General features: G+C 41.2%; 1 protein-coding gene across 6 annotated transcripts in view; it reads right to left on the bottom strand.

Annotated features, from left to right (window-relative positions):
- LOC119860970 (phospholipid scramblase 1-like) overlaps positions 1-26,402 on the bottom strand; it is a 47,585-nt gene extending 21,183 nt beyond the window's left edge. For 2 of the 6 annotated variants that reach the window (XM_043491794.1, XM_038415213.2), the window contains exons 1-8: positions 26,258-26,402; positions 17,300-17,329; positions 16,367-16,468; positions 12,603-12,772; positions 11,634-11,676; positions 9,959-10,179; positions 3,016-3,177; positions 1,624-1,785 (exon numbers count right to left, since the gene is read on the bottom strand). In XM_043491794.1, the coding sequence (XP_043347729.1) occupies positions 1,624-1,785; positions 3,016-3,177; positions 9,959-10,179; positions 11,634-11,676; positions 12,603-12,772; positions 16,367-16,468; positions 17,300-17,309 (870 nt within the window). In that variant the 5' untranslated portion in view covers positions 17,310-17,329; positions 26,258-26,402. Of the gene's footprint in view, positions 1-1,623; positions 1,786-3,015; positions 3,178-9,958; positions 10,180-11,633; positions 11,677-12,602; positions 12,773-16,366; positions 16,469-17,299; positions 17,356-17,435; positions 18,484-25,916; positions 25,996-26,257 lie in introns of those variants that run through there. The other 4 variants (XM_043491790.1, XM_043491791.1, XM_043491792.1 and 1 more) reach the window with 3 other exon arrangements.
- Between the last annotated feature and the right edge of the window lie 11 nt (positions 26,403-26,413).

The raw sequence follows: 26,413 nt of genomic DNA, 5'->3' as shown, positions 1-26,413 counted from the left end.
TAATGGGGCTAAGGGGAAAATTCACTTCTAGCCACAGATGTGGCTAAACTTCCCAAAGAGAAACTTGATTAAGGAGCACTGGGAGAGAAGAGACTGTGGGTTAAAGCAGGAGACTGACTTTTTTCTTTTTCTTTTTTGCCTTTAAGTTTCCTTAGCCTAGTTTTCTCTCTGGAGCCTGCAGGGGCACCAATCAATATAGCATCTCAGAAGGGGAAGTGAAGCTGAGAGGGAAAATTCACCAAAAGATAGAACAGTCCTAGGACATAGCTTGGAATTTAACTGAATTGTTAAGCAGAAATTTGAAATAAAATGTTGTTGCCATTTTCTCCAGGAAGGAAATCTAGTTAATCTTGCCTGTCACTGAGGAGATAGAGAAAACTGGAGGAACTACAGGGACAGGACATCACAGCTGTCATTTTGCCCGCAAACTAAAGTGCCCACAATGAAGAAAAACAGCTTTTTTTATTGGAGGGGGAAGGTCAGTCTCTGTGTTGGAGGGGAATTTAGTAGCTAAACAATAGCTGAGCAACAACTCTAAGAAGCATATGGCTGAGGTATTGGAGTGGGCACTTCCTTAACTTTCCCTCACTTCACAGAAATCTGAAACCTCGTTCTTTGACGTGGCCTGGAATTTAAACATTGATTCCCATTCTGTAACTTCCACCAACCTTTTTTTTTCCCCACCCACAATCAGAGAAATCAACTAGCTACACACATGCAAAACATAAAAACCCAACAAAAACAAAAACGAAAGATGCAGCAAACACACACACACACACACAAAATTTGTTTGTGCTTTATAATGCCTTGTGCACTTTGGGCCCCATTCAGCAAAACACATAAGCATATGATTAATTCCATCCCTGTACCAATCATTTGCTTAAGTTCCATTGAAATCAATGGGACTTAAAATAATACACGCTTGCGTGCTTTGTCAAATTGTTGTCTCTAAGCAGGGCTGTTTCCAGTATTTTTATCTGCATGACAAAGTCACACGAAACAACATAGCCAAGTAAGAAAAGGCTCTGGTTAATCAATAATGGTCTGAAAAAGATTGCTGCTACAGAGCAAGGTGGATTGTTGACATTTCCATCCCTGAGCTGATGCATATGCCTCTCTCCTTCCTTCTAGTTTTCTTACCCATTTTCAGAAAACTCAAGCTTGACAGTAAACATCTAGCAGAAATGAGAACTTGTCATGGTTACAGTAGTTTTCAAGGGAAGGGACAAGTTGCTCTGCTCTTTGTTTAGTAAATGTCAGCTAATTAATGGAATGGCTCCTACAGCAGCCTCAAAGAAGCCATGCAGTGATAACTGGTACTGTGTCCTTATGGCATAGAAACAGTGTGAAACTTTACAAGAGCGGGCATATCAGCAATAAATAAGTGTATTCCTAAATGTAATTTTATACTTCTAATTGGACCAAATGTAATTCCATTATCTGAAATAATTCATTTGTCATGCCTCCTTGGAACCTGATCCTGCACCCTCAAAGTCAATGGGAGTTTTGTTGTTAACTTCAATAAGCCCAGGATCAAGTCATATCCCAGTACAATTTTAACATACAGATGAACAGAAATGAGCATATATTCATTGTTTAAAATGAGTGGATTGGCAGACTCACGATGAGGAAGCAGGCACCAATCATGACAGCTTTCATCTTAACATCAAGATCCAGTGGAAACTGGATTCCAAAATTATCAGCATCTGTAAATGCCTCTCTCACAAATCCACTCCACTGCTTAGAAATTCTTCCGACTACAGAACTTTCATCCATCGACTTCACCTATTTGAAATAAAACAAAGGAAGTCTGCCACTCATAATTAAAAAGATTTTGTGTGATCATTTTAAATGCTCATTCAAAAACTTCAGGATATTCACATTTATATTGGTTGTTATATGTACTACAGCATGTGGTATTCAATTTTGTGGTAATCTCCACTCTACAAAAGTAAATCATGGGTGCAAGTCCTAGGCTAGAACTTGGGCTCATATCAATGCTAACTACACAGTGCAGCACAGTAATGGAGAAGGTTGCAGGGCTATACTATTAGAATTGCTGTAAATCAAGGTTCCTTCACCCAGTGTCAGGTGTCTACATGGATATTAAAAGATTATATGATAATTTTCCAAAGTAGGGGAGAAGACATATGTCAACATTATGTCTTTTGAAAACTGGTTTCAGTGTTCAAAGCCATGTAAAATGGCTATTCCCAAGAACATAATGGCTACAAAGCTTGCTTAGAATGATCTTGCAAACCTTTGCTTATGATTACTATACATTGTTTTAGAATAAACTAGTATCTGGAATATGAAAATAGGATTAATTAACTCTTCATTAGTTTAAGAATTAATTAATTACAGAATTAAATAATGTACAATAAAATTACACGATCCACTTATGCTGATCCATTTTGATCATTTACATCAAGTACTGAACAATTAAGTCAGTGGCTCTAGAAAGTTGTCATTTAATTAATAATACTTAAATATACAGTACTAAGGGGAAAATTATGTACTGAATCTATTCAAAAGTGTATACTGAATCTATTTTTACTACCTAAAGTAAGATAATGTAATGATATTTTCCACTGTTAATTCAATAAACATTAAAGAGATTTCAACACCACAACAGTGAAACAACTGCAATATATTCAAGATACACTCTAACTGGCGCTAAAAGCTTCACTCCAACAGGAAGAAAGGGAAAAAAAAAGGATGAAATATTATCTAAACAGTCAATATCTCATGGTTTGGTAATCTGAAAGTTGATTTATTATGACAGTGGTTGAAACCTGGGTTATTTACTAAGATAATTGTTTTCAAAGATTTTCATATGCAAACAGTTGGACTATCTAAACACCAAATGTTATTACTGAATGCATTACAACTTAGTTTTGTGGGAAATGGTCCATTAGTAACAATAAGACCAGTTACAGATATTAAACTATTAGGAAAACCAACTAATTAAAAATAGAAGAAAGGAATACAAACACTTTAAACAATGTTACCTACCTCAAAATTAATATCCTCACAACAGCTGCATACAAAGCATGGGCCAATGATTTTAAATACATCCATTTTTGCTTCATTTTGAACAGTAAGTTTAGGCAGACAGGGATGCCAGTTTTGTTTTATGTAGCCAACTGGTGTGCCTGGAGGAGCCTGAACTTCAAGCTTCAAAGGAAAAAAAAACACAACACAGAAGTGGGATAAAAGTTAAGTATCTGCATAATTATTCCAATTTGTTTTAAATGCTTTTAAAATAATCTTCAGCATAGAGAAATACTGTAATGCAGAGAACGGGTTATATATCCTACAGGAACTGTAGTACTTTAAGATGTCAACACAGATTACATTCTTGGTGTGCACGCGCCCCCATGCTCACAAAATCAAATTCTTTTGAATAGCAGTGTCCATTGTGGCAGATAGATTCCAAGTTGGCAAAATCGTAACACTGTTCCTATAAATTTTATGCTCTATCTCAGAGTCAGTGTTGCTTTGTCCTTGTTGATCATGAGTAAGGCTATAATTTAGCCAGAGGTATTTTTAGTAAAAGTCATGGGCTGCCTGAGCAACAGCCAGTGTGGCTGGCCCCAGGGACTGGCTGAGCAGCGGCTGGTACGATTGGCTGCAGGGCCACCCCACTGGCTGGCTGCAGAGCTGCTCCAGCAACAGAGCTGCTCCAACAGCGGCCAGTATGGCTGTCTCCAGGACCACTTGAGCTGCTGTCTCTGGAGCCAGCTGCTTGAGAGGCCCTTGGGTCAGCAACACTGGCTGCTGCGAAGTCATAAAGCTCAAGGAAAGTCATGGAATCCGTGACTCTCATGACCTCCATGACAAACATAGAGCCCTAATCATGAGGCAGAGGGAGGTGAAGTGGTTTAAGGTGTTCTGCCTAGAGTTTCTGACTTGTGGAGAAGAGCCCCGTATCAGCCATATTATCCAAATACAGATACACCAGGACTTCTTGTCTCCTTAGATATATTGTCACCACTACAGTGAGGACTTAGTAAAGCCTTGTGGCTGTGGACAAACCAAAGGATAGGATGTTTCTATTATAAACACCATTAATTTTCTGTATGCTGGGAGTATTGAGATATGGAAGCAAGCATTGTGTAAGTTGAAAGCCATGCACCAGTTCATGGGATCAAATACAGGGATGATGAAAGCTAGGATGACCACCCTGATCTTCTTTGGGATCAAGTAGTAATGGGAGTAGAAGCCCCGCTCTGAATTTGAGGAACCTCCTCTATCACTCCCAATTGCAGCAGGGAGTTGACTTCTTGTTGTAGAAGTATCCTGTGAGAAGGGTACCTGAAGAGGAGTGGGAAGGGAATTAGAACAGCCCCAAACCTTCCTTATGGTCTCAAGGACCCATCAGAGGTGATCCCAGCCCAAGTTTATTTAAAATAATAAAGGTGGTTGTCAAACAGAAAAGTGGATTGATTCAGAGATGGTCCAGGTGGGCTCTTGACTGTCCTGTCAAAGCTACTTCCTTCACACTTGTCCCTCCTGTGGGGACAGCCAGAGTGAGGTTGATGAGCACCACTGGTGGAACTGTAGGCCTTTCCTCAGTGATTCTGATGGACACAGTGGGAACTGTTGCTGGGATCTGTCGCAGGATGAGGATAGAGGCCTCAATTTCTAATGCTGTTTGTGCCTGGGCTCTATCTGTTTTTTTAATCAGTGCAATGCCTTGTTGGTACCAGTGCTGAACATGTCTTTCCACTGAAATGGAAGATATTCAGTGGTCACTTGGACTTCTCGGGGAATGCCTGACATCTGCAGACAGGAGAGTGTCTTATTGTGACCATGGACACCATAGTTCTTGCTACTGTGTCTTACATATCCAGTGCAGCCTGGCGTTCTCACAATGAGCCACCCTTCAGCCAAGGCAGATGTTAGTTTTTCCTGATATATGTTGGGAAGCGTATCCATCAATTAACAGAATCAGTCCCAAAAAGAGAGAATTGTATTTAGAGAGGAGCATCTGGTAGTTCACAACTCTACGTTGTAAATTCACAGATAAATACACTTTGCATCTGCGGAGATCCAGTTTGTTTGGATCCTTTTCTCTCAGAGGGCCACATCGGGGTTGCAAAACTATATAGAGGGCTGGTACGGAAGGCTGTGTTTCCCCAAACAGTCTGGCCCCCACCCCCTATCCGCCCCCTCCCACTTCCCGCCCCCTGACTGCCCCCCTCAGAACCACCGACCCATCCAACCCCCCCTGCTCCTTGTCCCCTGACTGCCCCGCCCCCAGACAGGCCCCCCCAGGACTCCCATGCCTATCCGGCCCCCCCCCATTCCTCATTCCCTGATTGCCCCCTCAGAACCTCTGCCTCATCCAACAGCCCCCTGCTCCCTGTCCCTTGACTGCCCCCTGGATCCCCCACTCACCGCTCCCTTATCATGCCGAAGCCAGCCACGCTGCCATGCTGCCCGGGAGGAGCAGCGGGCCAGAGTGCTGGCAGCTCAGCGTACTGAGGCTGCAGGGGGAGAGGACAGCCAGGGAGGGGCCTGGGGCTAGCCTTCCCAGCCGGGAGCTCAGGGGCCAGGCAGGATGGTCCAGCAGGCCGGATGGGGCCCACAGGCCGTAGTTTGCCCACCTCTGCTTTAGACTCTGTTCTTGTGCAGCTCGGATGATCAAAGATCCCAGAGTGGGATGTTGAAAAGAATACCCTAAAACCCCTTTGTTATTATCTGATACTTTCTGTCCACATGCTAGCCGGTGACAGTGAGCCAAATGATCTCAGCAGGCTCTAGAAATAAGTTATCCTTTCATTAATGGGCAATTTGCCCGACTGAGAGGGCTAAAGAATGCCTGGGAGCTTGTGCTGCTTCTCCTGGATGTTTTTGAGGAGTCTGTCAAGAGCACCTGCCAGCTGCCTCATCAGGTCCTGAAAGACCCTGAGCTCACCTGCGGAGGGAATGGATGGAGAGGTTGATTGCTTCATCTGGAGGCAATGAAGATATGGCCAATAGTTGCTCTCTGAGGAGAGTTCCTCCCTGCTGAACTTTTCCTTTTCCTTTGCTACAGACAGTTGGGGAGTCTATACTGGAGTTATTGTACATGCTGCCTCAGAGATGATTTGAAACTGTCTGGGCAGCTGGCTTTCTGTCATATGGGATGACTCCAAGGGGGCCAATATGTGCAAGGCTTAGATAGGACCATTTCCCCCGGCAAGGAAGATCTAAGTTTTCCCTAGTCCGTGGTATGAGTGTCCTTGTGGACTTTGTCTCACACCAAAGTTGAAGGAGCAAAGGAACAGGATATGTAAGAGAGTGTCCCCAGAGCTCAGGTTGGCACAGCAGTTTACAGGAACACTTGAGGAAAAAGATTGACTGGTGGGAGGTGGCCTCTTAGCTGGCTTGCCTGGGTTGGATAACACACTGAAGTCTCCAAAAGATTCAACTTCAGTCGGCCCTCTTTAGATTTTGTGTGTACTTTGAAAAAGCCTTGCACTCTGAGCAATGCTTAGGCATACGCCCCTCACCTAACCAAAGGAGGCATCTAGCATGACCATTAATGATGGACATTGCCAAGTCTCAGAAAGAACAGATCTTGACTCTTGGAGCTTTGCCTTCAACCAGGTTGGTCTTGTGTACAGAGGGAGAAGTGGGGGGCATTGGGTCCTAGATAAGGAGGTTGGGAGGAAGAAACTATCAATGCCTTGTTTCCACTGGGAAATTACCCCCCGCCCCAAAAAACCAAAAAAAAACCAAACCAAAGTGTATGCTAACATGTTGAAGAGACTTGCAAACCACATAGTCCAGCCTGAAGGAACTGTGATGTGGCTGAGACCACCTTGCCTCTCATACTTTAAGCTACAGTAATTGCAAGGCATCTCGCAACAGACACTGCTATTCAAAAGAATCTAATCGCATGTTCATGCGCACCAAGAGTGGAATCAGTGTGGAAAAAAATCACTTGAAGACTACAACTGTTTCTTAAACGATTCAAGGAGATTTGTCTGAACATTCTGTGAGAACTGTCACAGATGCTATCATAGTTTAATAAGAAAAAAAAACATGTTCCCATCCCCCCAAACCGCCAACCCCCAAAGTTGCTGGACCCATAATACTACAAAAAGCAATGAGTTAAGTTAAGCCAGAGTAAGCGTTAACTGTGTCCTAGTAAGAGATTTAATAGTGTTTTAATTATAGTAATTTCAATATTGTTTTTATCTATCTGAACGTATTAAACGTATTTTGCTTAATATAAAATAATTTTACATTCCAAACTCATCTAGAGTTTAACTGTATTTCACTTTATTTGCATATATAACAATTTGTAGCAGAAATGGAGGGCAGATTGTGATTCTAAACAGAAGACACCATCCTACTGTGTAGCCCATAGAGCTAGCTTAGCTTTTTATTTTACTCATCAGTAACACAAGGAACCTACAGGCCTGTATTCTATAAGACACTGGCTTAAGCAAGTTAGCATAAGTAAAGTAGGCCTTGTGATTCTGTGTATAAGAAAGGTAACCATTTATATCACTGTTACCACTATTACAGAATTTCCATAAGTCTTGTACAAAGTATGTCATGTAAGATACCAAGAGAAAAGTTATGAATTGCTAAGTATGATTATCTTGTTTATATATATGTATCATCTGTGTAGCTGAAGTTCTGAATATTGGGTGAGTACTTATATCTTACACGTGTTGTATTTGTGGGTGACACCCCGCAGATAGATTTGCATCAGACAGCTAGACTAGACAGCTATGTGTTGATGGCCCATTAAGGACACTCAACTCACAATGGGCCATTGAAAAAATTCATCCCATCCAGTAAGCTTTTCTTGTGGACACCTCAGAAAGCATATAAGCAATGTCTGCCCTTGTGAGTCAGCAAAGCATGTAAGGACTTGTGATAAGGACATGTGACCCTGGACTCCATCTTGGGCCAGTAATTTTCCATGAACCTGGACTGTGGCTTTGTTTGGGACAGTAAATTTCCATGCACATGGCAAAAGATATAAAAGACCTCTGAGACACCTCCATTTTGCTTCTTTCCTACTCTAATTCACTGGACTGTGGATTTACAACAAAAGGGAGCATCTTGAACTACGGACTGAGGATCTTCCAATCTTTTGGAAGTTACCAGACTTTACAAGCAAGCAGTCTATTCATTCACTGCTACAGACCTGATATAAGGACTTTGCAATCATTTGTATGCATATGATCTACTAACCATTTATAATTCTCTTTTTTGTTATTATTAAATCTTTAGTTAGTTTACTAAGGATTGACTGACAGCGTGATATTTGGGCAAGATCTGAGATACATATTGACTTGGGGTATGTGTCTGATTCTTTGGGATTAGAAAGAACCTCACATATGGTAAAATGAATTTTTGATAACCTCTCACTATATTAGATTGGGTTGTCTGGATGGGAGCCAAGTGCTGGAATGCCTAAAGGGGACTGTGTTTGGCTTTTGGTTAACCAGTGTGGTACTGGCAGAAGCTCTTGTTACTGGTTTGGTGAATTTGATTACAGACTAAACCAGCAGTTTTGGGGGACTATCTGTCCTATTTCTTGCTGTCTGCCCTGAGTGTGGCATTCTCAGTGTGGTCTATCCCAGGCACCTGATCACAAGTCCATGACCCTTAGTATAGATAAAATGGCCCAACAGTTACCCTAGATTTTTGGGAATTGGAAATAGCTTGCTCAAGAGAAGGAGTTGGTACATAATGATACCAGGTAACCACAGGAACACTGAACAGATACTGGGATTGGGTATTTTAGGACAGAATCATTGGTAGATGTTTAACCACAAACCTGCTTTAGCAATAGGTGACATATATGATAATGAGTTAGAAGGCATTAATATGTTAACCGATATGATAAGGGCACTACAATATTAGGAGGGTAAGGAAGTTAGATTTGGATATGGAAGACTGGGCATCTGAATGAATATTCATGATAGTGCCCAGAGGATATAATAACTAAGCCATCATGTAGCTGGGGTAAGCATTCCATCACTGATAACAGCAAGGAGCTGAAGGGTCAACCACCAACCTTTGGGGTTCTGGACCATCAGATTCATTTGGCATGCCAGGGACAGGGCTGATCCTTTGTCTCTCACCACAAGGTTCTCAAGGAAGGATGAGAATATATATGAAGGATGTACATGAGCAAGTGCAGGGAATGATACCAAAGATATCCCTAATAATGTGTTACTATTACTTGTGTATGTGATTTGGAGCTTTCTTGTCTTTACGGATTGTTTTAATAAAAGTGGCTAAGGCTTTGCCTTGCCTTCATTGTGCTTTGCCATACATCCTGGGGTTCCCTACAAGATACTGAACTTGTTAGTTTTAATTCTGTGGAGCCTAATTGTGGGATGAGAACCCTATGATCTCCAGCTCATTAAATCAGCATCAATTGGCAATCAATACAATTGTTATTAATCATTAAAAAGGATCAGGCCACAACTATACATCTTTCAATTAGTAGTGTCAGATTCCTACAATGAGGGTCAGGTCAAAGGTTCATGAACCTGGTAACTTTTTGTTACCTTTACTTATTACTTTACTTTTTTATTTCCTTTACTTATTATCAATATTCAGAAAGCTAAATTCACTTATAATAATCAAAATTTTGAATTAAGTTGGTTCCTCATTAGGGTCCAGTCCTAAAAAAGTGTTGAACACCCACTTTTCAGGGAAGCCACTGATGTCTTCAGAAATTTAGGTCACTTCCCAAAAGGAAGGATGCACAGCATTAAGTGCATAGCAAAATATCAAGAAATTCCATCAAACAGGAGACAAAAGTCATGAGAGAAATTTTTAAAAACCCTCAAAGAACAAAAATGAAAAAACGAAAAAAATCACAGATCCCCACAAAATTACAGATGAAGTTAACCTTGTTCCACCTGACCTCTTGACACAAAAGAAAATCTCTGAAAACTTTTAAAGGTGCAGGAAAGAGAAAGGAATATCTCACCTCTTGCAAGCAGCAAGGACAACAACAAGCAGAGCATCTGAGAGGTCTCTGCAGTGTTATCACTTCTTGACCCATATTGTCAACGATCCTAATGGTGAAAGGTCGTGATGGTCCACAACAATTTCGAGTACAACAGTTATTTTCCTCTGCTGCAAAATATACTCTTTGCCCCAAGCTGTTTTTGATTTCATATTTGTTGTTAGTTTCAAAACCAGTAAGAACTGAAAATTAACAACATTAAAAAGCTATTCAGTTGATACACCAAATAAAAATATTAATAGAAATAGCAGAGGCTCCAATCAGGGTCAGGAATCCACTATATTAATCCCTACATAAACACATAGGAAAACATGGCCCTTTCCCTGAAGATCTTACAATCTAATAAGATTACTAACATATTGGGTGTGGGGGGGAATCATACAAGAGATACATACGTATTTGCAATGTATTATTTTATTGTATTATTTTTTCATTATGAATAAGTTGCTAACTATTCCCATTTGCCCTTAAACCTAATTAATGTGAACGGTGAGTTCTTTTAGATATTATGGCACAGGTGAGACTTACGGTATCTCAGGATGGAGAAGGCCTTATGATCATTCAGAAAGAGTGTTCCACGGGTGAGATGCAACGGAGGTGTTTGTGTGAGAAGTGACAAATGAGCAGACAAGACAGGCACCACTGTCACAGTGGATGTGGCAGCGGGGAGGAATGCAATAAAAAACAAAAGTAGACAGCTAGGGAGGGATAAAGAAAAAGAAGCTTTAAGTTGATGTGAAACAGTTGGAGCCAGCAGAGGGATCTGGAAAGTAGCAAGATACTGTCAGAGGTGTAAACCAGCAAGATTATTTTAGCAGATGTGATTTGAATGGACTGGAGGGGGAAAATGTGTGTGGAAGGGAGGCCAGTGAGTAGGCGGTTACAATAATTGAGAAAGAAAATGATGAGGGCCTGAACAAAAAACAACAACAACAACAGATGGATCTTAGAAATGTTATGGGATTAAAAAGCAGCAAGATTTGGGTGTAGCCTAGTTTAGAGGGTAAGAGAGAAGGTGTCAACAACATCATCAATATTAAGGGCCTGAGTAACATCAGGATCATGATGTTGCCAAACATGGCAAAGAACAAGCAGAGTGGAAGGGATTTGGGAGAAAAGATCAGTTAGCTAGCAGCGAGACTTCCAGGAAGAGATGTCAGAGAGATAGGCTGAGATATAGGATTAGATTGAATTAGACAGGTCAGAATTAGAGAAGGAGATCTGTAAAAATAATAGTTTGAAATCACATGAATGAGTGAGATTAGATGTAAAAATTACATTTTTAAATTAGAAATTGTCACTTTTTTAATATTTCAATTTGTATTTTTTTAAAAGTTCAAATAAATTATATTTTAAGTTTGAGATATTGAAAGTAACCAATATTTTAAGAATCAGTGCCATGCCGTCTCTCCTCCCCAAAATGTACTATGGTAGACAATTAATTAAAGATATAAAAGACAAAAAACAAATCAGTAAAGACCCCATCTTTAAAAGGCAATGAATAAATGAAGAATTTCTATCATTAAATAAGACTAGTGTTTAACAGTCATGTATAATTACTCGATATAGGACCGAAGTCATTTAAAATATCTCCAGCATAATGATCTTCCATTTAGCAGTATAGCAAGGTACATACCTTCCAAAAGCTCAATCTGCTGATGAACTAATATCTGGTCAATCTGTTACAGTGGTTAAAAAACAGTTTAGAATAGAAGTTAATAAATGAAAGTTATAATTAAATTTAAAAATAAAATCTACAAGTATGTCGGTTTTTATTTTTCAAAAATTAGATTTCAGGATACAAAATTATGGATCAATTAATAATTTTAACATTAGATCATCTACATTAATTGTGCTTTAGTAATGGTCTCTCTCTCACACATATAGATGATCAAAAAGATCATTCAGACACTAACATTCCAATTTTGCAAGCTGCTCTGTTGTGCACTACATCTATTTGAAGATACTTAGAGATGGAGAAGGGGAATGAAAACTAGTGCTCAGAAAAAGTACCACATTGAAAGTCATGACGTCTGATGTGCTACTATTGACCATACTGTCATATAAGCTTTTGCCACACCATACTAGCCTTACCTAGGATCACTATTTCTGATACAACAATCTACAATAGAACAATACCCATTCTCATTTAATCTTAAATTCTTGGCTAAAATTGCCAAATTGGGTTTCAATTAATGGTGGACACTTGTCTGCTAAAACTGGAACTATGCGGTGTTGTTGCAGCCGTGTCGGTCCCAGGATATTAGAGAGACAAGATGGGTGAGGTAATGCTTGTCTCTCTACCCAACAGAAGCTGGTCCAATAAAAGACATTATCTCAGCCACCTTGCCTCTGTAAAACTGGGACTGACAGTACTTTTTCAAAATGGGCCGCTGAGCAGCCATAAAATGGTAATATGCTTCAATTATGATGGTCCTGAGATAGATTTTTAACCTCTAACCTAAATGTAAATGGCTCTGTATCCCAAATACCAATCATGTAAGCCACTTGATTTCCTAAAGAAGATAAAAAGGTACTTAAATGCACAGGTATCTATTAGCTTTGTATTTTCATGGGAGTTTAAAACGGAGAAGAATATAGGTACCTGACTTAGGTATTCTAATCCGGGTGAACAGTTGAGAGCAGGCGGAGGTGCTGGAATCCAAGCTGCCCCACTGGGCCCAGAAGGCTGATTTTGGACTGGAAGGACCCCAGGTCCATATGGAGCTCCTGCTGGGTAACCCTGGAAGGCATAATTATCTTGTCGTGGAGCATCTAGTTTGTGGGAAGAAAAACAAAACACACACAATTCTGAAATTAGATATTAAAAACATAGTTTCAACACATCAACAAATACACTTCTGAAGTTCTAGTATTTTTAACTATTGAGAGCCTCATACTGCAACTACATTACATAATTAGGCTTGGCAGAAATTAACTTATTTTATAATTTCAACAATATTGACATTTATTTTAAGCATTTTTCAATTATTAATAATTTACATTTTCACAGTTGTGCAAAATTATGGGTTGTAAGCTTTTTTTAATTTTTATCTATTTAAATTTTTGGCAGTTGTGGAAAGTTATGGGGAGGTTAGATACTTACTTAAATGACAGTAATTGTTGAGATTCAAAAGTTAAAGCTTTATAACCATTAAAACATAAATTGAAAAACTCGTGTCAAAATATACAGAATAAATATCCTTAAATCAAACTCCAATTAAGTTCTCAAGGAGCATTTTTCTTATTCTGCCTATCTGCGCATTTCTATTATTATAGATGGAAATATTTTGTCATAAGTTTGTGTGCATAGGGTGAAATTGATGTTTTATAATAAAAATCTAATTCTTCCAAGCTCACCCATAATTCAGTTCAGTGATCCTCAACCTCTGAAAGCTGGAGAGCCATTACAACAGCAAACTGAGTAGCCAGGAATCACAAAGCTGCAAACTGATGCCGTCACTCTGTTGTAACTTTCACATCATGATAATGAATCACATCAACAGGTCATTATTTACCACTGCAACTCCAGGGCTCAAACTTCACAGTAATGTCGAAGACATTGCTTAACTATTTTTTTGTGGCTCTTTGACTGACACAGTAGCTCCCCTCTCCCTAACTTCCTTCTGGCTGTTTGCAGCATAGATAGGTCACTATTCTCTCTCCTTTCTAAAAATCTGCTTCTCTCACTCCCTGTCTTCCAGCACAGCAACAACCTGTATCGGTATAACTACATCTGTACAAGGATCATTGGATGGCTTCAACTATATTGGTATACTTAAAGCAATATACCTTACGTGTAAACAAGGTCATATAGTAAACAGGACTTTCAGGGAAGCCACCAGAGGATAGAACACTGACAGGGACTCAACAGACCTAGCTTCTATTCCCAGCTCTGCCACTGGCCTGCCTGGGTGACCTTAGACAAGTCACTTCACCTCCCTGTGCCTTAGTTTCCCCATCATTAAAATGGGGATGATACTGACCGTCTTTGTAAAACACTTTGACATCTACTGACGTAAAGTGCTACACAAGAGCTAGATATTTTTATTATAATAAGACAAAATATCTGGAACCAGATATTTTACACCCTTCACACTAATATGAAAAGAAACCCCTCTCCCACATATACAAATTTCATATAGTAAGACATGTATAAATAATCTACAAATTAAATGTAATAAAAATGAAACTGCTCATTTGATCTCATCATTACAATTTAAAAGTAATATAGAGCAAATGAAAATAGAGTATATTTGAACGTGGAAAAGTATTTGATAAATGACTAAGACTGCCATGTTGTGAAGAGCAATTTGAGAACTTTTAGAAAAAGATTTTCAATAGTTACTTATTTTCACTTATTTTAGAGATGGTGTGTCTCTAGAAAAGTCAGTCTGCAGCTTTCAAGCACGTACTATACTCCTATATATTTAATTAATTTTGTCTAAATAAAGAGTGTCAAAAAGTTTGTCATACTGTAAATGCATACACAGAAATAATTAAATAACTGCATATTAATTTTAGCTATATTAAATGAACAATCTCCCATTTATTTTATTTGCCCACACAGAACTCAGTATAAAATCAGATTCAAGTCATACCGTTTAACACTTAACATTGTGATAGGCCCACTAGATGGCGCACACAGTATATATTTATGTTCATGGATTAAGATCTCTCTAAAAAAAAGGAGGACTTGTGGCACTTTAGAGACCAACAAATTTATTTGAGCATAAGCTTTCGTGAGCTACAGCTCACTTCATAGGATGCATTCAGTGTATTTTCCACTTTTGCGGATACAGACTAACACAGCTGCTACTCTGAAACCTAAGAAGTGAGCTGTAGCTCACGAAAGCTTATGCTCTAATAAATTTGTTAGTCTCTAAGGTGCCACAAGTACTCCTTTTCTTTCTAAGATCTCTCTGTATCTGTAATATAAATTCTACACTACCAGAGGAATGTGTTATCTATAGCAGTGCTGGTAGTATATACAATTTATTTATAAAGATAAAATTGAACAAATGTGTACAATGTTCATGAAAGTTATATGTAAGAACTAAACAAGATTCAAATTTAGCATGAATTCAACACCAAGCTGGTACAAGTTTCTCCATCTACAGAAAGTAAAAAGTTTAAGCTTCCTCCTCTACAATGAAGCAAGCATTATACTGAAACTATAAAGGATGTTCATGCAGAGTTATTCATGCATTCTAGCATTTGCAAGAGATATTACCACAAACACAGCCTTAGTAATGGCTGGTCCACCCAAATGTTTTGCACAGCTTTTTATAGGACTTGAAAAGGGCACCTTTTCCAGTGAAACTGGATTACACTACAGCGAATAGCAAATAATTACAGTCTATAGAGAAGATTCTTAGCTGTTGTGACTATGACAACGTGTGTTTGTACTTAATATCAGGCTCAAACAGTGAAAGTGCAAACTACTTTGATCTCAAAATTTAATCTTTCTTGTTCTGAAAAGAACAAGCTTTTTTCATTCTCCACAATGCATAATCATTATTATTTGCCAAGTACTGACAGTGTTTACAGAATGTGAGAGTAGGGTTGCTCTGCCACAAAGTGCATAAAATCCAAAAGACAAGCAGGACAGGCCAATTCAGAACAAACATAACTCAATACTTAAGACATACAAGATATCACTGAGTGTGAAGGTTCAAGTCAGAGGCTTTCTTACATTTAAAAAAGCTAAATAAAAATGTCAAACATTCATATTTCAGCCAATTATTACTTAAAGGGTTATTTGAAGTGGTGTGTTCTGGAGGAAAGGCCTGAATGTAGAGAGGGAGGTCACTCAGCAAAGAGGGAGAGATAACAAGTTTTAAGTTTCTGTGACAGTGTGGAAGAAGGGGCAACAAAGTGGGAAAAATCATGAGGCTATTTAGATAGGAGGCAGGTAAGACAGAAACAGTAACAGAGATGGAGAATATACCTTCTCCAGTTTTAACTCCAGTTCTAAATTGCTACAGAAAATTAGTAAAATATTTTTATTTTAAAAGAGACTATTGACTGAGATGAAGAGTTCAAAAGCAAAGAGCTGCCATGCATGAGCTACTTCTGCAACTGCACCATCTTCCTTGTCATCGCCCCTACAACAGGGTTTTCCTGCAGACAGGAGATTTTCTGACTATTTAATTTTTCTCTATAGGTAGCATGTTACCACAGTAATACCAAATAAAGGAAAGAACAACCAGTCTTTCCTACAAGAAAAAGTCTAAACATTTCATCCTGGAAAATTAATAGCTGGGGAATTAGTTCACAGGTGGCTTCCATCTTGGAACCCAAACTATTTTTTCGGGGGACAAAACAGATCAGTTAATTTGTATGTCATATCATAATCAAATAACTTACTTTGGAAAATTTGAGGTGCGTACTGAGGATATCCATAAGGAACTTGATTTCCTGCATAACCTGGAGGGTCAGTGGGATTTGGAAATTCAGCTGCTTTATTTGCTGGAAGAAAGAAACAAATATTCATTTTTTTTGTTTTGTCAAATTAAAAAACAAATCTATAAAATGAACTTATTTCATTGTAGACAAGATCTATATGAAAATTAGACATTATGATAAGTTTGCTGTATTTAAACAATATGAAATGCCCTTAAAAACAGAAGGCTTGTTTTAAAAAATGCTAATGGGAAATTTTACATTATGAAAGAATCAGAACAATTTAGATGCATTCAAATCCCAAAAGTGCTGAAAGTAAACAGGTACTGTAAACTGTATCTAATTAGGAGGTTAGTTCATTCTTATTCCACACCAGCACCTTCCTTATCTATTTCTCTTGTAATACTCAAAATAGAAAGTTCTTGGTACCATTCTAATTCAAATAATTACTTGTCAACACAAGTCAACATTCTCCTCCACAGAGAAGGAGAATTAAATGATTCTCCTAATTAATTTTGGTATAATTTTTTCTCACTTAATTAACAAGCAGCTTTACAGGTTCAAGATCCTTGAGATATTTTTTAAATAGTTCCTGCTCCTACATTGTATCATTTCACTCACAAGGGACCAATTCTCTGCATTTAAATCCCTATTAGCTCATCCAGATAATTTAGGCCTGGTTACTACTTATACTGATCAATGCAGTTGACATGTGGTGACATGTCAAAAGGATATTAAGAGGGATTTAAACATCTGTGTTGAAGCACATTTATTCTAAGAAGCCCTCCCACTACTGTAGCAATACATATTACTAATTTAGCTGTTTAGTTTAGACTCCTGAAAATGATCCACATATTAGAAGACATTTAACCAATGTTAATGAAATATTTTACTCACGTATTTCCATGGTCCCGTTTACAAGTGTGTCTGCAAAATAAAACATTTGTTTCATGCTTTGAAAACAAAAAAAGCCCTCCCTTACACAAAACTCACATTTATGGTTTTCTATTTATAAGTAATTAGTCAAGAATACCTTAAGACAATGTACTGAAAGAGAAAGGATAAAATTTTTTCCATTTTCTTAGCTTAATCGATTTAAGTATTAAGAGGGCTTTTCAATCATGTTAAGACACAGACTGCATGGCTGAAGCAGTGATAGCTGGCTATTTTGTAGCAAGAAGTCAGCCTAAGTTACAACACAGCCAGCTAGCGTGGCTTCAAATGTGTTACCCTGAATCTTATGCGATGCCTTCACTCAAGTTACCCTTGCGACACTGCAAAATAACAGCTCAAGACAGCACAACTTGTCAACTGCAGCCCACATCCGTCGACAGGCCAACCAACTTGAGTTAAAAACACCATCACGCTTGACTGAAGGATGTGGGGGGAGGGAGCAGGACTCAAACTAGGAGCAACACTCAATTTATACTTTGGATTAACCCTGCAGTGAAGGCAAGCCCTTAAAAAGGTATGTTTTCACCAGAATTAGCTGAGCCTAGCCAAGTATAGCCCCTAAACCTTTCTCCATTCACATGGAAAGACCTCTAACCTGGGCTCGAGGATGCTTGACGCTCAAACTAGCAGGCACAGATGAAGTAGAGGCTTGAGGTCATGTTTGCTTTAGCCTGGGCTGGCAACCCACACTTCCCACACTTCGCAGTGAGAACGCATCCTAATCAAACCCAGGCACTGCTAGTTCTCCAGTGCTATCCCACAATTCCACCCTGGGCTGTATTTTCTTGTTATCTTTGGACTTTTCTCATTATAGCTGATCCCTATAGAACCTTAGGGAATGTCTACCCTACACTCTAAACCCAGCTCTGTGGGACCCACACTTGTGGACTGTGTGTGTCCAAGCTCACACTTGAGCACTCACGCTGCATTGTAAACCTGGGTTTACAATTGCTAGAGTTCAATCACACAACCATGATAAAACATCCACACTGAACTATGCAAACCTTCTGACTCAGGACTAGGTTGAGCTGTGTCCACACTGCAAAGTAACAGGGTTTGGACCTGAATTTCAGCAGGACCCAGATTGGTCCTATGACCCAGTCCTGAGTGCTTGCTGACCCAAGTTAGATTGGGGGGGAGGGAAGGGGAGGGTAAGGGTCTGGGCTCAAATCTGAGTCTGAGCCTGTGTTTACAGAGCAGTGTAGGCATACCCTGAGAGGGTGGAGGCAGAAATATCATTAATGTAAGGTTGGTATTTGACTGATCCAAAAATAAGTGGTCAATTGATGAGTCAAATATTGTCAAATAATGTAAAAAATGGTCAAATATATTAAAGCACTAACGTATTAGAACAGTAAGAAAAAAAGAGTAAGGCTATATTGTCTCCATAAAGGCTTATCCTTAGATAGGTATTTATACTCAACCAGAAAAACCAAGTTACTTAACTGAGTTAAAATAACTCAGAAAAATGTGAAACACAAGGAAATGAAGTGCTAAAAAAAAATGAAAGAATGGCACCATGAGCCAATCAAAAAAGTAGGCTGCCACTTACATCAGGGAATTCTTGCTGGAATATTTGACTGTAGTCAAATAATAGGCAGTCAACTGAATGGTCAATTGGTCAGCTGGACAACCCCAGTTTAATCTTCATGGGTTTAGCTGGTGGAGAAGCATGTAAAGTGCAAGCGCACACACTCCTCATCCACCTTCCTGAATCTGATACAGTGTTTTGAGAGGTGACTTAGCATTGTAAGATGCACAGTGTAGAAAAACTAAAAATAAATAAATAAATAAATACATAAATAAATAAAAAGCAACTAACTGGGATGTGTCCATTTTACAGAGTTTGACTGCCACTCACTCCTAGAATATGAACAGAGTGATACCACTAAAAGGAGCAGAGGTAGGCTCCCTTTGTTTTGATACAAAGTGAAACACAAACAAGTACAAGTTCTGAGGGATTGGGGTGGAGGAAGAAAAAAGCAGAGAGTGAAGAAAGAAAGAAAGAAAGATGAAATCCAGACATCTGTATCACCCTGCTGCTCCTATGACCAAATTTCAATAAAATTGCTAATGAGGAGGAGAGACTGGGAAATGAAGTATGTTTGAAGTATGAATAAAATGGGAAAAACCCCATTTATATTTGGTCCTGCCTCAGCATAGTGGGATGGACTAGTTGACCTCTCAAGGTCCCTTCCAGCCCTATATTTCTATGATTCTGTCTTTTTCAGATAATATACTATAAAGGAGGAAATTCCTGCCTGGTTGAATCCACAGTTAAAGAATCCATTCTAGAAAAAAGGGTGGAGACTTGCAGGTAATTTGTAAAACCCTTCTACTATTAGATAAGATATTACTGAATTTAATGATAGTCCCTTTCATAAGTATAGGGAATACATACTCAAACAGGCAATAATTTACCTTCCTGTGAAGGACAATGAAAACTTTAATTACACCCACTGTAACTTGAAAGGGAGATAAATATTATTTTTTGTAAAAAAGGAATTCCTTCAACAGAATTAATATAACAAAAAAGTTTCAGCAAATAGGATTCCACTAGTATGAATGAACCTGGCCCCCACAAACACTTCACAATTTGTAATAGTACTGATACTAATCTTTCTATTACATAAGCCACTTCATGAACTTTGGACTTGTGATGTAAACTGTAATAGTGACTTTATTCCAGTATTCATATGTCTCTTATCATTTTAGTTTCCAAAATCCTAAGAGTAAATAGCATTATATAATCTTGATATCTTGGCACTGAAGTTTCCCAGGTAAGTGGAGGCTGGTGGAGCAGGGTGGGTATTAGAATATAGATATTCAGATCTGCCTGTTAAGGTCTATACTTTAAGAACGTAGGTGTATTTTTATCACTTAGCTAGTTACCGGGTGTAGCAGGGTGCTGTGCAAAAGCACCTAATTAGCCCCTGCCCAGTCAGCTCTATCAGGGGAAGCCGATTGATGGAAAAGACCTGTTGCTCCTGGCCTGACAGGGAGGGAGGGAGCCAGAAGGCTGGGGGGAAGCCAGGGAGAAGTCAAGTCAGGGAGGGAACTAGCTGAAGGCTGACTCTGCTTGTAAAGGAGGTGACTAATCCCATCAAGCTTGTATATAGATAGACACTGGTGGTGGGATAACCTTAAGTAAATAAAGGCATGGGTGTTGCACAACCCTGAAGCCTCTCTGAGCCTTATCGGAAGAGGGGCAGATCGTGAACCCTGTTACACGTGGGGGCTTGTCCAGGATACATTGCCAGAGACACAGTTTGGTGATCCAGAGATGGAGGGCACTCTGCAGTGGCTCACGGAGCAGCACTGGGAGATGCAAAAGACACTACAGGTCTTTCAGCAGTCCCCCCAGCTGGAGAGGCAAGCTTTACTGGCTTGGCAGGCTGAGCAACAAGGGACTTTGCAGGACTTTATCAAAGATCAGGCGACAGTGCAGCAGCAGCTCCTGCAGAGGCTGTTAAGTCCTACGGGGGGAGATGGCACCTGGCCCCTGGGCCTTAGCCTCTGTAAGCCCGATGGATGACACTGATGCCTTTTTGGGTACCTTTGAGTGGGTGGCCCTGGGCGTGGGATGGGACCGGGCAACCTGGGCTCTGCGGCTAGCCCCATATCTTGCTGGGGAGGCGCAAACAGCATACATGGCCCTGACGGATGCCCAGGCTAGGGACTATAACACAGTGAAGGCAGCCATCTTGGACCGCCTGGCGCTTTCATCAGGGAAATACCAGGAAAAGTTTCAGGCAGTCCAATGGGCAGGGGGTGTGCAGCCCCAGGCCTTCGTCCAGAGATTGACAGACTGGGTGATGCAGTGGTTGAGGCCCGATGCCCAAACAGTGGGGCAGATTATGGATCAGGTGATCCTCAAACAGTTTGTGCAGTGCCTCCCCGATAGCATACGGGCCTGGATGCGGCGACACCAGCCTGGCACTATAGAAGCCACTGCCAAAAGGACAGAGGAATATGCAAAGGCAGACTTCCCCCTGAGGGAGCATTGGACCCTGCGAGATACAGAGGGAGGCAAGAAACACTGTGAGCACCCCACTGGGAAGCCGGTAGACAAGCGACGGGAGGAGCACAAGGGAACCGCTAGCCATCTGGGACGGCTTGTATGCTGGCGCTGTGGACAGCTGGGGCATAAGAGCCATGACTGCCCAGTGATGGACTGTGGGGTTGCTGAATTCTGTGGTTGGACCAAGGTTGGGGGGCCGAAGAAGAGGCATGGAATAGCCACCATCCCCGTGTGGGTGGGGAGAAACTAACTAGACTCCTTCAAGAAAAACTCTGTTACTGAAGGAGGGGGTTTGTGACAATGCATCTCTCCCTCTTTCTCTCCAGGGTTCCATTTTGCTCAAAGAAGCAGTACCCATTCATTCAGACAAAGCACCAAGTGTTACTGTGTGAGCTGGAATCCAGGCAGAGGGCTTGAGTCCTCAATGCCTTGCACAGCGTGTAATCTTTGACACTTGTATAAAACAAGTGTAAAAGTGCTATCACTTTGCACAGGTGTAAAGGACTAGGCAACATGGAAGGCAGAGATTCAGAGCAAGCAGAGTGCTACTCAGTGAGATTCCCCATAGTCCTGGTGACAGCAAGCACCAGATGAATAATTAGATGTTCCCCTCCTCCCCCCCCCCCGTCATTTCAGAAGTCCCTCTGGTCTTTGTAGTTAACCACACTACCACTTACTTCACTGACATAATACTATTGTTGCTGTTAGCGTTGAACCATCGATTAAGCAGATGATATAGATCCATGTAGTAACTTAGAACTACACGTACATCTTGGGAAATTTTATAGCTAGTTTGTTTCATCTCCTCCAAAAATTAAATATCTCTAGACAGTCTGCACCTGGATGAAACTGAACCCAGGCAAAAAAGATAGTATTGCTAGAAAGACGCCATTTTGCATAGTATTAGGCATGTGTCACCACTGTTCTTGTGAGAAAAGAGTTTACGTGCCTGACTCCAGGAGACGGTTCCTGAATGTGGACCCCAAGCAGAGACAGGATGCCTCCCTTCAACCTAGACTTAGGCACCTAATTCTGGGAGAGGAGTGGGACTTAGGTGATACCCCTCCAGTCAGCATCCACTATTGGCAAGCTTAGGTGGCTTTCATTCTTAGATGCCTATCTCTCCCCATGCATTGTATAGGGAGCTAGATGCCTAACTCAGGATTTGTAGATTCCACTGGGTGGCTACACACCATGACTGAGAAAAATGCTAACTTCCAACTGAAACTGTCTGGAAGACTATGTCCAATCCTATCACAGACAAATTTGGCTATAGAACCCTATACTTTTGTGACCTCCAGGCTGAACATTGTAATTCACTTTAATAAAACAACCAACCAAATAAGAATATTCAAAAAGCTTTAACTGGTACAAAGTGCAACACACCATTTCCTTAAAAAACAAAAGAAAACAAAAACAGGTCACCATGAACACATGACCTATTTCCTACACTGGCTCCCAACAAAAGAGAGTCCTCCCCATCATCTTAATATTCAAATCTCTCCGTAGGATCTCCCTCTCCATATCCAGGGCCTCCATCAACAGCTGTTCACTTCCAGAGATGTAACTGTTTTGTGACTAGAGTAAGTCAATTCATGGCTACTAAACATGTCAGATTTTGGATTTTATTTTGCCACTGCCAGTTTATTAAGGATCCTGCAAAACTAATCTGGAACAGGTGAGTTAATCATAAATAACTATCCCATTTTCTTTGAATCTTAACATACTGCTTTGAGTCAACTAAGAGGATTGATACTATTTTCTAGATATTGAATGAGAGATTAGTATACATATTTGAAAAAAAAAATTATTTGAAGTGCAGTAAATATTGTAACATGAATGACACAGATAAATATGAAGCCAGTAACCTAGAATATGACCCCTCTTCTGTCCAAAGATACGAATCTTCTTAGTCAGGCTCATGTGGGCTTCGCATTCAAAATTAAAACAAGATAAGTCTGATGCACAAGTGTTTAAATTCCACTGTCCAATAAAGTTCCCTGGTTAGCCTCCAGCTGTGAATTTCTGCTTTCTACCATTATCCAGCTTGTCAGAAAGGTATTAGCAAATGTCCTCCTCTCCCTTAAGGTGTGTGTTGTAGTTAGGGAGGCCGTTGCTAAGAAACAGAGTGGCTCTAATCAAATCCTGCCTCACAAACTGAACTGGCAGAACAACATGCCCTTCTGTTTCCCAATGCACATTAAAATCTCAAGGCACCTGTTTAGTTCCATTGTCTTACTCAAGCAGAAACATTATTGATGTTACGGTCAGTATCAATTAGTACCAATATTGTTCTGCTACCACTGGAGGGATCCACACTTCCAGTACTAAACTATATTTCCAATAGACAGATTAGCCCAAATGCCTCGGGGACATTCAAAACATTTGTAAGAACAGTCCAAGAAACAACTGCTTTAAGAGAAATCAGAAGAATGGGATGGTGTTATTTTTAGTGTATTATGAAATTTATTAAACAGGGAAATAACACCCCCACATTCTTTTCCCCATTTCCTACTCATGAACTGCACTTGGGAAAAAAAAAAAACTTTGAGCAAAACATTTTCCTCATATGTTTCCTCAGACCATTGTTTTATGATTATTATGTAGACAGATTCTGATTTCAGTTATCCTGATGTAAGTCAGGAGATGCACTCTCTAGGTTGACAATAGCAAACATAGGATCAGAATCTAACCCTAGATGTATGCAGTCAGGTGCACTACAGATTTTCCCATGGGCAGCTTGTCTAATAGGCAGGGGAAGGCTGTGCGTCCCCAAACAGCTCTGTGTGGCCCCGCCCATGCACCATCCAGAGGCCCCCTTCCGTCTTGCTGCTAGTTGGTCCCAGGTCCCAGCCCACCAGGCAGGTTGCTCCTCTTTCAGGAAGTCTCTACGTAAAAGAATAAATGGACGCAAATCAGACGTCAAGAATTATAACATTCAAAAACCAGTTGGAGAACACTTCAATCTCTCCAGTCACTCGATTACAGACCTGAGGGTGGCTATCCTTCAACAAAAAAAACTTCAAAAAACACACTCCAACGAGAGACTGCTGAATTGGAATTAATTTGCAAACTGGATACAATTAACTTAGGCTTGAATAGAGACTGGGAATGGATGAGTCATTACACAAAGTAAAACTTTCCCCATGGTATTTCTCCCGCCCCCCCCCCGACTGTTCCTCAATTGTTCTTAAAAAGAAAAGGAGTACTTGTGGCACCTTAGAGACTAACAAATTTATTAGAGCATAAGCTTTCGTGAGCTACAGCTAGCTCACGAAAGCTTATGCTCTAATAAATTAGTTAGTCTCTAAGGTGCCACAAGTACTCCTTTTCTTTTTGCGAATACAGACTAACACGGCTGCTACTCTGAAACCTGTCAATTGTTCTTGTTAACTACTGGAAATAGCCTACCTTGCTTGTCACCATCAAAGGTTTTCCTCCTTCCCCCGCCCCCCCCCCCCGGCTGATGGTGATGGCTCATCTTAAGTGATCACTCTCCTTACAGTGTGTATGATAAAATCCATTGTTTCATGTTCTCTGTGCGTGTATATAAATCTCTCCTCTGTATTTTCCACCAAATGCATCCGATGAAGTGAACTGTAGCTCACGAAAGCTTATGCTCAAATAAATTTGTTAGTCTCTAAGGTGCCACAAGTACTCCTTTTCTTTCTGGAAGGGAAGTCTGCTGGGGCTGGGGCTGGGTCTAGTGCAGCTGGGATTTGAGGTAGCTGGGGCTGCCCAGTGCTGGCGGGACCCCGGCACTGGGACCGTACTGCCCAGTGCTCCAGGGCTGGGGGTGGCTGGGTGGGGAGCTGTGCGCCTCCTGCCACTCCGAGGCTGGGGCATGGCTGCTTGCCTGGTTCTCCAATGGGGGAACAGACTATCGGAATATGGAGATAAGCCCGACTGGTCTGAAGGGCTTTGGAATATGCTTGCTTGGAAATTAACCCCAATAAAAATGGCATTGTCTGCACTTCTGACTTCTGGTCTTTTGCCGCTTGTTGTCTGCGCCATGAGGACCAGGGAAGTGGGAGGGTGAAGGGAAATCCCTCTAACAGTGTGTATGGAAGAAAAGGAGTCCCACAAGCATCTATTCACTAAGCAGACTCCTTCAAGAAAGGTTTCAGAGTAGCAGCCGTGTTAGTCTGTATTCGCAAAAAGAACAGGCGTCCTTGTGGCACCTTAGAGACTAACACATGTATTGGAGCATAAGCTTTCGTGAGCTACAGCTCACTTCATCCGATGCATTTCAGATTTCCACTCTGTACGGCTATTATGCAGTGCCTTGCATAATGACAGGGTTTCAGAGTAGCAGCCGTGTTAGTCTGTATTCGCAAAAAAGAAAAGGCGTCCTTGTGGCACCCTACAGACTAACACATTTATTGGAGCATAAGCTTTCGTGAGCTACAGCTCACTTCATCGGACGCACTGAAGGAGGGGGTTTGTGGCAACGCATCTCTCGCTCTTTCGCTCCAGGCTTCCACTTTGCTCAGAGAAGCGGTACCCACCCGTTCGCAGGGGGGGAAGCAGACTCCAGACCCCAGTCCACGGCCAAGCCGGGGCGCGAAGCCGGAAGCCGGGTCTACAGCGACGACGAGACTCACCCGCATCCCTTTCAGGCGCAGAAGAAATGAAAGTGAAAGCGGTCGGGCCCCAGCATTGCTGCGGAGGGGAGGGGGGGGGAGGGGAGGCAAGCCGCGCCATCGCCATCCCCCGCGGGGGGCACCGGCCCCCTGCAGCCGCCCCGGGGGTGAGGAGGACCCCGCTCCGAGCACCATGGGGGGGGGGCAGCTCCCCCCCCCCATTTGCCCTTGAGGGCGGGACAGTCCCCTCTGGCAGCGCCGCGGGCTGGGCAGCCGGCTCCCCTGTCACCCCCTCACCTTCAGGTCCCGGGTCCGGATCGGTGGAGCGGCGCAGCGCGGGCACCCCGATGTCCGTCTCCCTTCTGGCTGCACCGCCCCGCGACGGGCTGGTCTGGGAGGGAGCAGAGAGCGGCCGCTGAGACCTGCCCCTTCCTGCGCCTGCCTCGTGGGCAG

The sequence above is a fragment of the Dermochelys coriacea genome, chromosome 9, assembly GCF_009764565.3.
Source record: "Dermochelys coriacea isolate rDerCor1 chromosome 9, rDerCor1.pri.v4, whole genome shotgun sequence".
NCBI classification, from domain to species: domain Eukaryota; kingdom Metazoa; phylum Chordata; order Testudines; family Dermochelyidae; genus Dermochelys; species Dermochelys coriacea.
The sequence above is the reverse complement of the archived record's forward strand: the minus strand, read 5'-3'. Positions and strand labels throughout refer to the sequence as shown.